At 29.7% G+C, this 16,290-nt stretch overlaps 1 protein-coding gene across 8 annotated transcripts in view; it reads left to right on the top strand.

Moving 5' to 3' along the window:
• Window positions 1-16,290, top strand: part of LOC139516224 (EH domain-binding protein 1-like) — a 99,112-nt gene that overhangs the window by 46,818 nt on the left and 36,004 nt on the right. For all 8 annotated transcript variants that reach the window (XM_071306194.1, XM_071306190.1, XM_071306187.1 and 5 more), the window contains 2 exons: window positions 96-213; window positions 829-928. In XM_071306194.1, coding sequence (XP_071162295.1) covers window positions 96-213; window positions 829-928 — 218 coding nt within the window. The remainder of the gene's footprint in view (window positions 1-95; window positions 214-828; window positions 929-16,290) is intronic.

Genomic DNA, 16,290 nt, shown 5'->3' with positions numbered 1-16,290 from the left:
ATCTGTGTTATTTGGGCTCTTGTGAAACATTGTCTCATTGGCAATCATACCACATGCTTTTTATAGTGACTATATTTATTGAATTTTATATTTAGAATTTTCAAAGTACCAATCAGTATGTAATTGCTGAAATGGATGCCTTGGACCGGGAACAGAAACAAATTGATGCTGAGGCAGGTCTACTGGAGGAAAAACTCAGAAAGGCAATGAATGGTAATGATTAATAACAGAAGAACATCTTTTAGTTTGATTACCCATTTTAAAAACATGGATTTGAAATTTTGATAGCAAATCTATGCAGTATTTCCTACAAACACATTATTTATCTTAACAGTTTTTACCACTGTTCAACATTCACTGTTATAAATGCATGTGATCAATTTTTAAAGGAGTATGTTCATGAAGGGCTTAAATTGGCTTTCAGATTTAGATTTTTTCTTAAATCAGACATTAGAAATCTATGTGATAGTACTACCAATACAAAATAACTTCTTTTTGGCATAGCACAATGTAGTGACCCCTAATTTATGCATTAGTTTGTGATAAAGTTGAAATTCATGGCCATTTTTGGCCAAAATGGACCTTTTTCCTTTACAGTAATTGATATGTTACCTATATATGGGGGGGGGGGGTGGATAGGAGGAGTCCTGATCCCGAAATCCCTGGCTTAAAAACATGACAATTTGAATAAATTTAAATCCCGAAATTCGAAAAAAGAATTCCCGGATCCTAAAAGGGTCAATCCCGAAAATCTCAAGCTTAAAAACACTTGATCCCGGAGTCCCGATAAAGGTCCTATCTCCCCTCATATATGTTTATCTTCTTCAGGAAACAACAAATCTTTAGAAGAAAAGTTGATGCAGCAATGGTTTTTACTGGTCAACAAAAGAAATGCTTTGATAAGAAGACAGATGCAGCTTAATATTTTGTAAGCTTATAGTGTATTCTTGATTTGTATATATTCTGTCCCTATTTTTGCAATATTAATACAGGAGCCTGTTTGAGAAAGAAGAAGTTGCACTTGGTACACCATTGGTCCAAAAATCATATCAATTTGACTCCCTTATTTGTTATAAAAATGATAAAGAGCATAAAACTTGCACAAAAAGATATTCTCAAAGGTTGTGTCTATTGGTTTATCTACTTGCTGAGGGAAAATCATTTATGGTTAACGTTTAACCTCTATCCTAATTCATCACAAATGGTCCTAAAATTTAATCATTTTTTTGCTAAAATTAGCAAAACTGATTCTATGATATATATTTAATGAGAATCGTCATATTAGCAGGTTTAAAATGTAACTAAAGATGTTATTACCTATATGTATACACATTTATTAAGTATTAATAGTTTGTGGCCAACAAAGAATATTTTTTGAATGAATAATTTGCTTTCTTCTCAAATTATTTATATTGATCAGATCAATGCAATAATATATGAATTTGCAACTGAAAAAAAGTCAGTTATTTCCCTTTGATCATAAAAAAACATCCATGAAAAGACCAGTGTTATTCCCCTTTAATCATAAAAACATTCATGAAAAGACCAGTGTTATTCCCCTTTAATCATAAAAACATTCATGAAAAGACCAGTGTTATTCCCCTTTAATCATAAAAACATTCATGAAAAGACCAGTGTTATTCCCCTTTAATCATAAAAACATTCATGAAAAGACCAGTGTTATTCCCCTTTAATCATAAAAACATTCATGAAAAGACCAGTGTTATTCCCCTTTAATCATAAAAACATTCATGAAAAGACCAGTGTTATTCCCCTTTAATCATAAAAACATTCATGAAAAGACCAGTGTTATTCCCCTTTAATCATAAAAATTTCATGAAAAAAAGGAGATTGTCTTTATTTAAGTTTCCTATATTTTTATTATATCTAAAGATTTAAAACTCATTTTTTGTAAATTATAAAATTTTGCTCAAAATAAGTTGCAATTCACTCCTGGTTACAATTAGAATCTATTGGTCATTATATTTTTTTCAAGGGTTAATGATTATGTTTCAATATGGATTTAAACAATGACAATTTTTTTTTTAAGTAAATAAAGAACCTCATTTAATATTTTGCATTTATCTCAAATGAATATTATTTTTGAAAATCAGTTACAAATAGCTGTGTAAATACAGCATAGGAAATAGTATTTGTATGGTCTATCATAGAAACAAACAGTTTGGTACAAGTTTTAAAAAAAATTTGGTTCATTGGTACGAGAGATTGTAAGTTTATCTGACATACTAGTATGAGCTTTTGCTTGATCATTTTCTTCTCTAAAACTACTAAAGAAATTTATATAGAACTTCACATGATTCATCTGTAGTGTATCTAAGTTAAACAATTTTTTTGTTAATCTATCAAATCAAAATGTCTAGAAATAGAACATAAGGGTAAAATTAAGGTATTTGACAAAGACCCTGAAAACAAAAAATCAGACATTGGTGAAAATGTTCAGAGCCTATTTCTATTGAAACAATAATACATGTATTGCCTTAAATGACAGTTATTTTTTTTATCAATTTTAGTATTTTACTTATTAATTGACAACTTTGATAGACACACAAGACGGATAAAGATCAAAATTTATCAGTAATATAAAATTTACAAAACTGCCAAAATTAATGTAACCATAATCCAGACTCTTAAAGGGAACTATTGCTAGAAAATGATGTCTGAAAAGTTTGAGCATTTCTGGTAATTATCTTGAGAAGTATAATGAATGCACAAAAACAAAACAAAAATAGAAAAATTATTAGCAAAACATGTAAAAGATATACAAAATGTCTATATGACTACAAACATTTATCACTATCATTATTACTAAAAGATAAGATTTTGAAGCTATAATTAGATAAGATTTATACTTTATTCTTAACTGTGCAAATTACAGGTTATTTTGTCCTTCCAATGACTTTATAATCATCTCTGAACAACAATTTCAGACAAGCAAAAGTCTTGTTTTGATAGCAGCAAGCAATTTTTAAATTATTTTATCCTTATTTCTTTTTACATTGAAAACTTATACAGATCGACAGAAACTGATCTCAAAAACTTTCAGTGTATATGTGTATTGTCTTGAAAGTTGAGATACATAGATAGCATGTGGCCGAGTGGTCTAAGCAGTTACTACTGTAATCACTAGCCAGTCAACACTGAGGTTGTGAGTTCGAACCCCGCTTGTGCAGATGCACTTGACTTCAGTTTTAATTGACTAGGATTGTCAGTTTTCCTATCGAAGGTCAGTGTTTTTCTCCGGGCACTCTGGCTTCCTCCACCAATAAAAACTTGCGCCACGAAATAGCCTAAATGCAGTGCTGAAGAGTGGCGTTAAAAAAAAAAAAACAACAGATAGCACAACTGTTAACAGTAAAGAGGTGTGGGGAGTGATATTTGAAGATTTTGCAAATACATTTTAACCCTAATTTTTACATGAATACCAATATGACATATTCTCTGTTGCCCAGAAGAGTGAGTTTGCATTGTTGTCTATCTTTTTTCCTTGCTTGCCCTGGAAACAAGTGGAGATGCCTATTGCATCCAGAGGGTGTAGTTTGAGGACTGATACCAGGGCCAATTTGGAAAATGCATTGTAAAGGTCTATTCATCACATATTTCATTTATATCTTTTTATCGGCAGGTTTTACTGAAAGTAAAATAGAGGGCACAATATGTGTATTTGAAGGGAAATAATGATAATGGCCCCAAGAAGAAATAAGCAAATGCAACTTCTGGCTATTTTTAGACATGCATCATGTACATATTAGTACAAAACATGTGATGAAGAGCAATATTAACAGTAATCTTACCTATCAGGTGCTCAGCCAGATGTCTATTATTTGATTGTTGTGAAATTGTAATAATTGACTTATAATAGAAAGCTTATTTGATTGATAAAAAGTACAGTAAAATCTATTTTAACCAAACCCTACATAATAGTTATCTAAACAAAATCTTGTATATTGAATAGTTTAGAGTGTTGATAGGTTTCACTGTATGTATCATCTAATGATATTATCACAAAATATCATATTGTGTTAATGCCATATATACCAGTGCATTCAGGGCATCATTGCAATTAACTTGGATTAGTAATATTGAGAAATTACTCATTTTTCATTGGTCTATATATCCATGAAAGATGCCCAGTTTTTCCAATTTAATTTTTTTTTTTTTAACTCAAGAAGTGGGGGTTATAGTCTGCAATGACCTTATCTGTTTCAGTTTAGACATATTTTATTTGCTTAAATGTGCAAAAGGGATGAGACACAAGTTAATCAAACTTATATAGTCTTCTCCCTCTCCTTGTCTGTTTCTCCGTTTGTTCAACAGTTTTTTTTGCCGGCAACTTAACAATGATGAATTGTACAGTTTGTTCTAATCGGTTCTATGTTTACTTCCTGTTTGCGAATACTGTGATATATATGTTGAAAACATTTTGTAAAAAAATATCTCTGAAACTAATATACAGAATTACTTCGTATTTAGTCAGCAGTTGAACACTGATTAGTTGTTAATCCATACCTGTCAACTGACCCGGATTCTGCGGGTGTGACCCGAGATTTTCACAATTCTGAGGGATCACCCGGATCACCCGCCGGGTCATTGAAATAACCCGGAAATTCCGAAAATGACCCGATTTCACCCGTATTTCTTAGCCTTGAGATTGATTTTCATAAGTTTCATGGCTTCACTTGACAGCTTTGATGTCAAACACACTGTTGATTAACACCAATACATTAGCTTTAGGACGTAAATAAATTGCCCTGTTGTTTTACATACTGTAAATTCAGAAATTATTGCGTGCATTTATTATTGCGATTTTTTCATTTTAGACTTAAATGCAATTTTAATTTTTACGATTTTGCGAAAAATCCTGTTAAATTCATATAAAATATTTCAAAATGCGAGTTTTAATTATTGCGTTTACAACTCAGTCGCATTTTTCGCAATAATAAAAACCTCGCATTAATTTCTGAATTTACAGTAGATATTTCAACTAAGAGTTACTTCCCCTTATTTGTCACCATTCAAAATTATTCCTTATATATACGTTTTATGGGTGAAAAAGATTAAATCATAATAATATAAAATTCAAATACATATTGAAAAATAACTTTTCATTATTTTTATACCTTTATACAATTTTTTTTTAAAAAGTTGAAAATTATTTTTTACATTTATACTTCCTTTAACTGTATTACTATATTTTATCATAGTCTAATTTCCTTGTCAATTGAGAGATGAATGTTCATACAAGTAATACCTCTACATGGTATGTTTAAAGGCTAGTAGTCTCATTTTAAAATTACTTTTGAAAAATAAATTTTAGATGATGACAAAAAGTAAAGGACATGAGACTGTGATACACAAGTTTATAAAAATCTTTAAAAGTGTAATGAAATAATAATAAATAAGATTTAAAATGACTTAACCAAGAGAACATGCATTGATGTTTGGTATCTTTGATATACATTATAAGAAAATGTACCATAAATACTGAAATTCAGCTCGAAAAAGTTCGTACGTGTTATGACCTGAGATTTGATTCTTCAATGCAGGTCATGACCTGTATTTTCATCGTCACAGGTTGACAGGTATGTTAATCTTGTGTGCTTTTCATACCTGTCACACACTTACTTCTTCTTTTCAGATAATTTGAAATAAGAGTGGGGTTATGCTAAATAGGAACACCATGCATGTTTGTTAAGTGTAATTTTTTTTGATACAACAAGGGGTCTAAATATCTATATGTATATATATATATATGTTACAGGCATTTTCTAAATTTAGGCATTTTGTAAAATGCCTGAAAACTTTAGGCATTTTCTAAAATGCCTGCAAGATTCAGTCATTATACATAATGACTAAATTTTCTAGGCATTTTACAAAATGCCTGGAAAAATTGAAGGGCATTTTACAAAATGCCTGAAACTATTTTATAGAATAAAATCTTAAGAAAAACCAACAATTGAAAGCTTTGAACACCAGAGCTGTTTTATTTGTGATAATTACTGAATTAAAAAAGAAAATCTTAAATAATCAAGAATACATTTTACTGAATTATTACTATTCACACAAGCACAGAACTTGACATTTTTTTTTCTAATTTCTCAAAATGTTTGCACGACAGAACTACACAATATTTGTCCTGAGTTTTTGCAATTATATTGTTTGGCGTAAAATTTGATTTTGCACTCAGACCACATTTGGAGAAGTCTGGATCATCACACTTTTATGTCTTTCATTACCTTTACTGATAAAATACTTAACGTTAGGCAACATAAGGTTTCGTGATAAGCACACACATTTAACATGCATATCTTCTTTTTCATATGTTCCAAAAAATATCAAAGCATATAATCCTGATTCGTTTAATCTGCATCTTTTGACTTATAGCTTTAAACGGAATCGAGCAGATCTGACCATGACGGGTGATCCCTCTTTAGCAGGAAACGCTTCTCCTGTCAAAGCACTGTTATTTTTCTTTTCTTTGTCGATTTTTAGCTCTCCTAGCAAAGGGGGTAAAGTGAGATTTTCTTATCTCGTCGGCTGTCTTCAGTCTTCATCTGTTAACTTTTACAAACATGTTCTCCTATGGAACTACTAGGTCAAATTTAACCAAACTTGGCCACAATCGTCATTAGAGTATCTTGTTTAAAAAATATGTTCCATTAATCCCTGATTGCCAAACAACATGGCCAACCTGGCTATAAATGGAATATAGGGGTAAAATACAGTTTTTGGCTTAATATATCTCTAAATCTAATGCATTTAGATCAAATCTAACATGCGGGTTAAAAATTTCTTCAGGTTAAGATCTACCAGCCCTTTCCTAAATACCTCCATTTCAATTGCAAGCTGCAGTCTAAATTTCTGTCCTTTAACAAGGTCAATGCACTGTAGAAACAATCCATACGAATAAAAACCAAATTGTTCACATCTTAAAAAATGCATGACATATTTGAAACTGAAAGCCAAAAAACTAGCAAAACGAAATTTTCTATACTTCATATTTTTCAATTTATTGTTTTAAATCTATATTTTCTAAAAATGTGATTGTAAATTGTGTTCTTTTGACAGAACAATTTTTTTTTTCTCGCCATATTGACAAAATAATCATAAATTCACTGTTGGTATCTGAAATACAGAGCCATACAGAGTGAGTATGTGCTTAACGTAGTTTCACTAAAAAGAACATATCATAAGGCATAAAAAAAACTTCCGATCTGGTTTTTGGAGAATAAATTAGTTCTACCAAACCATTAGTTATTTTTCTTTGTAAGATATTGTGTTTTTGTCAACTTTTGTCATATGCATCTCAATGATATCCTCCTTCTACAAATTGCCTGAAACGCAACAGGCAATTTGTGGAATTTTGCATCAAAATTTCAGTCATTTCACAAAATGACTAGGTATTTTTAGTCATTTTGTATAATGCCTGTCAAGGTAAGGCATTTTCTAAATTGCCTGAAAATTCAGTCATTTTACAAAATGCCTAAATTTAGAAAATGCCTGTAACATATATAAAACGTATATATATATATATGAAACGTCGCACGCTACTGGTGTTACTTTGGTAAAATCACGGACAAGACACATTCATCTTCTTAATTTTTAAACATAAAAGTTGATATTATAAAGTGTTGTATATCATTTTAAAGCTTTTAAACTCTTCTTTCAGATTATTGCAATTTTGTATATATAACAGACCATTTTCATTAATCAAAACTCAATAAAACCTTTATTTTGCAATATAATTTCCTTGTCCCGCATTACACTTTTAGTTTTGTGAAATTCTGAATACCGTAAAAAACATATAAATTTTATTTCCAAACGATATAAAAGTTTGTCTAGAACAAGCAATTCATAATTGGGCGTTGACGTAATGTCGATTTTTTTCTCTCGAAAAGACGGAAATATAAAAAAAGGGGATCAAGATGATACAAATTATGTGTCTCATGCACGAAAGGTTGTTGTAATTTTTGTTAAATTGTCCAAAAAAAGGGAATTCCAGAGCAATCCCCATGTCGAAAGTAAATAATTCTTATACTAGTATTTTGTACAAAGATCACACTTTCGCATCATGCAATAATCGAGAATTTTAAAAATAAATTCTTATTTTTCGAGTTGAATAGCAATGTCCGACATTTTGTCCCCTTCAAACCAAATTAAACGTAGGGTTAAGTTTTCTGTTTTTTCATGATGTTTATTCAATATAGTGCCATTCACTACATAAAAAATCTTATAATGGATAAAAGTACAAAAAATTATCTCTATTTTGGTATTAAATTCCCATAAATTAAATCTAATATACGAGATATCAGATAAAACTAAAATGTCCGATACAATGTCCCCACATACGATTTTGACGTTATTTAATAAAATATACTTCTAACGTTCCGTCTAATTGTCATTATTGCCGTTTTCACATACGATTTGGAATACGGCTATTTTATTTTGTTGCTTAATAAGAAAACTTTAAAATTAATGTTTTATGTTGAAGCTCTACCGATTCATAGAGAAGGGGTTGGGAGAGATTTTCTCGCGGAACTGAAGTGTTTTCCGGACTATAATAGTCTGATCCGCTATAATACAAATAAAAAGAAAAAAAAACAGCAATGATAATTGTTCCCACTAATTCCCTTGCATATATTTGTGCAGAACTGACATGCTAGATATGCCGTAGTCCTTTCGCCTTGACATTCTGGAGTGCAAAGATGAGTGCATTTGCAGTGCATAGTTAAAAAAGTAATTGATTGCCTTTATAATTAAAATGTATATAAAACAAATGGTTTCAATTCAAGTTACTTTTTTTATTTTTAATTTGTTAATAAAACTAAAGCTTTACATCTTTTATCTAAGAAAAAACAATTAATCCTTTCTTAGGAAAAAAAATCAATCCTTTAAAATTTATTGTAAAAAGCCATCTGAACAACATGCATTCCAACGTTTTTATTTTGGCTTACGTCTTTGAGTGTGTAACGTTAGGTGACACCAGTATCGTGCGACGTTTCTTATATAAATGTAAATTAAACTTCTTTGACATTTTTCAAGAATCCATTGGAGGATCTTAGAAATGAAATTAAATAACAAATCTCAGAATGTACAACCAAATTAAGTATGTAAAGTTCACACTGTAGACATTTTAATCTTTTGTTTTGATGGTGATATGTTAATCTTCAATGAGGACACAATTAAAGCTCTAGGAAGTAATTAGAATTATGTTTAATAAGTTTTAATAAGGATATGATAGTTATCTTTGCTGTGTTACAGATAGTCAGATAAGATATATGTACTTATATGTCTGTGATGGATCCTGGATTTCTAAAGGGGAGGCCAGCAGTTATAACTGAGAAAAATGAACTACATAAACAGGAATCTTCTTCCTTAAATGGGGGCAAAGGGGTCTAAGTAGTTACTACTGTTATCACTATTTAGTCAACACTGAGGTTGTGAGTTGGAACCCTGCTTGTGCGGGTGCACTTGACTCTAATCTTAATTGTCAGGTTTCCTATCGAAGGTCAAAGTGGTTTTCTCTCGGCACTCCTGCTTCCTCCACAAATTAAAATTGGTCGCCGAAAAACGATGCTTAAAAGTGGGGTTTTAACACAGAAAATCTAAATCGAAAAATCTTCCTAAAATGAGATTCCCTTACGAAAGTCCCTATGGTTGAGTTACACTATCATCTGTCTATGCCTTAGTAAATGGAAGGTTATATTGTTTTACTCTTGTCCTTCTTTTCTCCTTTCTTCATAACGTCATTGTGAAATAAAGCTTTTTACACGCTTTGTTGCAGTTGTAGAAATAAAGATTCCACAACTGCAACAAGTGTATTACGATATTTCTCCACTCAAGACAGTTAGATTTGAATATTTAAAGCGCGAGGCTTGCCGAGCTTTTTAAATAATTAAAATTTAACTGTTGAGAGTGGAGAAAGATCATAATACACATTTATAGCGGTGGAATCTGTTTCTCTAGTGATTTTTATCTTTCCTTTTCAAAGATTTGAGGATGTCATCAGACATGGTCTACTTTTTTCATGACGTCACAATAAAAAATTTAGAAGAAAAACAAGAAAATTTAACGTCACAATTAAATTTCAACCAATCATTTGCCGAGAACAGATTTTTCACTAGTGAGCAGAAATATTTTTCTCACACCGGTCAGGAAATGTGAAAATAGCACAAAAATTAAATAAAGAAATATATATATTTGAAAAAAATATGCATTGCAGAATGACTTGCAGTGATCAGGCTATGGCTAATAAAATAATTCTTCCACATTCTTTTTCTATACAAATATTTATATGACTTGATAAAGAAACAAAATGACAGTACATATAATTTATGAAGAAAATACAGAAAAACTTGTGTAAACTGAAAACATGTCTATAAATATGAACTCTTGTATAAGAATTCCTTTAAATTGAAAGTATTAAGTTTTTATCGTTGAAATAAGATTATTAAGAAATAGTCAATATTTTTTTTGTTTTCTTTCTTTGATTGTTCTTCATAATCATTGTTTTCTGTTAGAATAAGGCAGGAATTTCACCCTGAAAAAAATAATCTGAGTGTCATTTGCAAGTCTTGAAAAAATCAGTATATTGTAGTTTTCTGAATTAAAAAATAAATCCATTTTTGGTATGAACCTAGTGCAAGTTTTTTTTTTAACAAAGAAAATAGTACACTCAAATATTAGAATTATTGAACAAATTAAGTTATCAAATATTTTATTGTTTTTTGTTTGATCCTATTATATATCTTTATTCATAAAAAAAATAATCTTTTTTCAACACTTAAGAATAAAAAGTAAAAAGCTGTTAGAACGATGCCATATACATGTATATTTATAAGCATGAAAACTGGAATCATATTTTGCCATTTATGCTTAATGAAAATATTTTAACCCAGGGAGATTTTTTTTGTTTTACATTAATCCTGTTTACTTGGGTTCACTTTCTGTAATTGAACCATCGTGGATTACTGTAATCCTCTCTGAAAAACTTGATTTTTGTCTAATAGATACATTGAATTGTGCGTGATTTTAAAACATACTTGTTCGTAGCCAATTACGGAAATTTTAACAGTTAAATGAGACTTGTAACAATATAGGCTTTTAATTCAAAGAGAGATAGAGAAAAACGTCAAAGATCGGAATGGAATTGACAAGGGATTACGGCGGAGCAGTAATAAATCGTATGTTTATTCAGATGACTCCAACCATTTCACATCATTTCCTTTGCAATACCAGCTGATTAACCACCATATAGAGATTCAGAAGGAAAAGTAATGATTTTTGTTTTTAATCCCCTGTTTCCTTGTTGGGGAAGCACAGTCAATAAAAGCTCATCCGACTGTTTTTATTTCTAATCTCCTCTTACAACACATGTACCCATTAAAAGGTTAGGATGTTTATATTGAAAATAGGTGTCAAAACAAAATACATACTCTGTTTTCAAGGTGTAAACAGGTGCTTGTTAAAACAATTCTATTTTTCCTTGGCGATAGAAATACCCTGAAATGACTACTCATAGATTGTGATAAAATTTTATCATGAAGCTTGTGTTGTGATAAAGACAACAAAGGCTGGTCATTGTTAAATAGACTGTTACATAATTGACCCTTTAAACAAACCCTTTTTATATCATACTGGTAATTATTACCAAAAAAGGTTCCTATGTATACACACAAGCTAGAACTAAATATGTTTATTTAATAAGGTTTGTATTAAAAAAAGATGAGATCAAAGAAATTGGGACTTTGCTTGTTTGATAACTATATATGTAGAGCACAATATTTGCCAGAATTTCAGAATTTTTATTTCTTACTCCTGTTGTTAAAAAAATAACAATAGTTTGGTTATTACAATTCTAGACACAGATCACTACATAGAAAATCCTGGTAAAAAGGCAAATACTGTGTCTTCTTTCATTGCTGAGGTTAAAGAGAGTGAAAAAAGCATATAATTCCATGTAAGGAAATCTTGTCATTTAGACACAAAATTTATATGATAATGATCATTCATTTGGTGGGTGAAAAAAATATTCGGAATGGTGATTATGAGCTCTAGAAAGTTATTTAATTTAATAATATTTGCATATGATAGAACTGACAAAGTTTTAAAAATAATTAATTGTGAATTTTATTATTTGATCTAGATGGGTAAAGCGTGAGAGATTTAATCCCTCCACTTTTTGTGCCTGTACCAAATTGGTCATTTGTTGTACATTGTTGATTCCTTTTGTTTTGTTTCTATTTTCTAAGAGGATTTGAGTATTAGTTGTCGGTGTGGTCTGTTGTATCGTCCAATATTGTTTGCTATTTTTGTTGTCCCTTTTACGTTTTACTGCAAAAATTTGTAAATTGAATTCGAAAGGAAACAAATTTATGTGTAATCTGTAATGATGGTTACAGTTTACAAGTTTAAGAAATTTTCAATCCAAAACTTGTTTTTCTACGTAAGGAAAAGACTTTAACCCAAAAGAAATTATAACAAAAGTTTTTTGAAATTTTCACAAGGGTTCAGGGTTAAAAAATGTAAGCTTCCATTAGTAATTACAATTTTACCTGAAAAATAAAGTTCAGATAATATTTCTGAGGACTGAAAGCCAGCTTAACATTTAACTTACTCTTTTTTTCCTGTCCCATTTGTTAAAATGTGTTTACTGATTAATAAAAATTAAAAAAGCTGCTTATTTTCATAATTTTACCTTAACTGTTACATATACAATAGATTGAAAATTTCAATAAAATATACTTATGCACGAATAAAAAAATATAATTACAATATAAATGATATACCTTAAAAAAAATTGATATTTTTTAAACGATAAATCATAAATAATAGTATATCTGAACCCCTTATATAATAGATTGGAAGTTTCAATAAAATATACTTATGCACAAATAGAAAGTGTAATTACAATTTGAATGATATAACTAAAAAAAAATTGATATTTTTTAAAGCATAAATCATAAATAATAGTATATATAAAACCATAACTTATTCTTCTCATTATAGCCATCATTCGCTTCATTAAATAATATCATTTCATATTTTATTGATTTCCCATTTAGAGAGAAACGGTATATATAAAATTAATATACATGAAGAAATGTGGCACGTTTTTCTCATTGTTATCATTCCCTCCCATGTGATTTTCTTTATAGTATTGCAATTTACTTTTAAGCAATAAATTTCTAAAAAATTAATAATATCTGTTGGGAAAGAAAGTGATTAGGCGACTGATATTAAGTGTTTCGGTTTGATACATTTACCTCAAAGATGTAACAGGTTGCCGTAATGGAGTTTTAAACGCGGCACACATGCCACACAGAAAATCAAATTCGCATATTGTTTGTTTATTGCTTAGAAACAGTTTTATTACGGTAAATTGTTTTCAGATAAAACGCAACTTCATTCACCAATAACAATAATCCCGGAATGTCACATCTTTTCTTAATTTTAATGTTCGGCTATTGTTTGAAGTGCAGAATAATATAAGATTTCGTCAGATTGCAATTGTTTCCACATTACTGAAGTGATTTTAAGAAAGTGCATGATATTTTTATGTAGAAACGACATTTCGCAAGCATATAAATGGCCAGATTTACTTTTATGCCATTATATAAAGTGTCCTTTTTAGTATGCTATTGTGTGACACTCATAAAGTAACTTGTTTGAAATTTATAAATCTTAGATAAAGTTTTTTTTATCTAAATGTTTAATATTCCGAGGTATGACTATTTTAGTTGTTAGTACAGTCTGAATCTTATTAATTTTTAGTGAAATTGCCAAATTTTGGCAGCAATTATAACATGATTTAAATTATTCATATTTTTAATGATGTTTCAATGATGAATATTTAAAACCTTCTATTTACAGCGTCCATTCTATTTCTACGGCTTTTCAAATAAAAACAAAATTTGACATGAGAAAGTGTAATCTTGGTACAGTTACCCGTATCCAAAGCAGTGTAATAGTGGAGGGTGATGGCAGATCTCTGATTGTTTTTGTTCAATTTATTCACAACTTTTATTGACCTAGGACAATTTAGGGCTTGACATTTTGTTTGGACACCTGTCTATTGTTGAAGATTGTATGTTAGTCTTTAGATGTATTTGGTAGTTATTGTCCATTGGGGTTGCTGTCGCATTTAACTCTATCTGACACACCTTTTTTCACTGTTATATTGATGGATATACTTAAGATTATTTTGACTAATATGAATTGTCTCCCTTTAATAGAGTTTTAAAATCAAAATATACTTTGATCATAAAAGAACTTTATTTTCATTTTGCTTTTTTTAATAAAAAAAATGTTTCAGTATCACACAATTGATTTAATGAAAATGAAATTTGATAAATAATAAGGTCAGTTTAAAGTTTCTTTAACGATAACTGTTGTTGAAAAATTGTGTGAAAAAAAGGAAGTAATATAGAATGGTACAAATAATGTGGAAATTGATAAGCATTTTCTTTTCAATTTCAGAAGGGGGTCTTAGAATTTGATACAGCAATAAGGAGATAGTCAACTTCTACATATGTACAGATATCTTCTTGAATCAACCTGCTATGCTGCAGGTTTAACACATGCTCCCCTTATTTTCAAAAAAAAAATTTACTGGTGTGGTCAAAAGTGCTAAAAATATCCAGTGTTGGCATTCTAGTTTCTTTCACTTATAAATTGACTACCATGCAATGTACATGAATGTTGTTGCTGAAGAAGGGCATTATAGCATTTTCCCTGAACATTGTTGCTTATATTTTCAGTTATTTTCCTTCCATAACTATCCAGATCTATTCTTGGCATTCCTGTTCTTTTACTAATAAAGTTATATTATAGGAATTAATGTACCATGGTGTCAATTCCCACTAAATTAACATCGGGATGTCAAGGGTTAGATGTCCATTTAAAATGTGAGAGAGATTTGAAGTTGGCCTTAGATAGATTTTTGTATTTTATTAGGTTATTTTTGGTCATATAGTTCTTCAATTGTTTCGGTTCTTACAAATCCTTGCCTTTAAATATTTTGCTTTGAGCGTTAACCTGATAAAAGTAAATCCAGGAAAAGCACTTCAGACATAAAATGCATTGGATTTTGTCTTCTTGTTGTCTTTCATTGAGAACAATTCAAAAGAAACTATTTAACAATAGGCAGACTGTTTGAAATCACTTAATGCATATTTAGTATTTATGTCCTCGTCATTGAGTCACTTTAGTAAAGTACATTTTTACATTCTTATATTCATTTTATTTCAACCTTCAAGCACTCTCTAGGGTTGACCAAATATGTACAATAATGTAGTACCAACGTCCAGTAAGTGTGTACCTAATTCTTGAGTATTTTGTTAAAGACAATTATAATTATTTTATAAAACTATTTAAATACGAAAATAAAATTTTAATTATTGATTTTAGGACTGTCCATTTCTGTGTAAATACGACACTTGCTCAAAAGTATGTCAACACAGCTGCGGATGTTTTTACCGATTGTATAATGGCGAAAATGGACCCTTTCACTTAGTTAAATATCCCTCTATTTAGGCCTGACTTGAAGTTGAGTTGATTACATACTCAAGGGGTAAATTAGTCTGTGATTGTTTAAACCAACAAAAAGACGGAAAACATCATTGTTCAGTTAATATTTGACTTGGTCAATGAGACTGCATTCCCCCTCCCCGAAATCAGTATGGGTGAGTTGGTTTTCTCTCCTAATTAGATTGGTAAATGTCTTGTTTAAACATTGAATTTTGTTTATGTAAACATAGAATTTCTCTTAGTTGTAAAAATATTGACACAGTTTTGTTTGTCTGTTGAAATTTTAACATAATACGTTCCTGCATTGTACATTAATTTTATTGAGTCTTCCTGTTGAAAGATTTCAATTTTAGAAAGTGACCACAGGCCATTTCTTTTGTATTGGAACCAATCATTTCATTTGCAGGACAGTTAATAGAATCGTTGTTTACTTAAGTGTAAAATTTAGGTCAAACTCATGATAAAAAATCGTTCTTGTGTATAATTTATTTATTTAATTAATAATTAATTTGACATGTTTTATATCAATTGGAAGAATTTTATAAAAAATAATATAATAGAATTTTAGGAAGAATACATTTCTTTTTAAAAACAAGAATTGAAATTTTAATTATTTGTTAAAATAAAGTTTTCTTTTGTTAAAGGCTGTTTAAATATAAAGTTGAATATGTGACATCTTTTATTTCCTGAGTCATATCAATTCCAGAAAATATGTAGATTTCACTAGCACCTGAGATCACCCCT

Source organism: Mytilus edulis, chromosome 3 (assembly GCF_963676685.1).
Source record: "Mytilus edulis chromosome 3, xbMytEdul2.2, whole genome shotgun sequence".
NCBI classification, from domain to species: domain Eukaryota; kingdom Metazoa; phylum Mollusca; class Bivalvia; order Mytilida; family Mytilidae; genus Mytilus; species Mytilus edulis.
The sequence above is the reverse complement of the archived record's forward strand: the minus strand, read 5'-3'. Positions and strand labels throughout refer to the sequence as shown.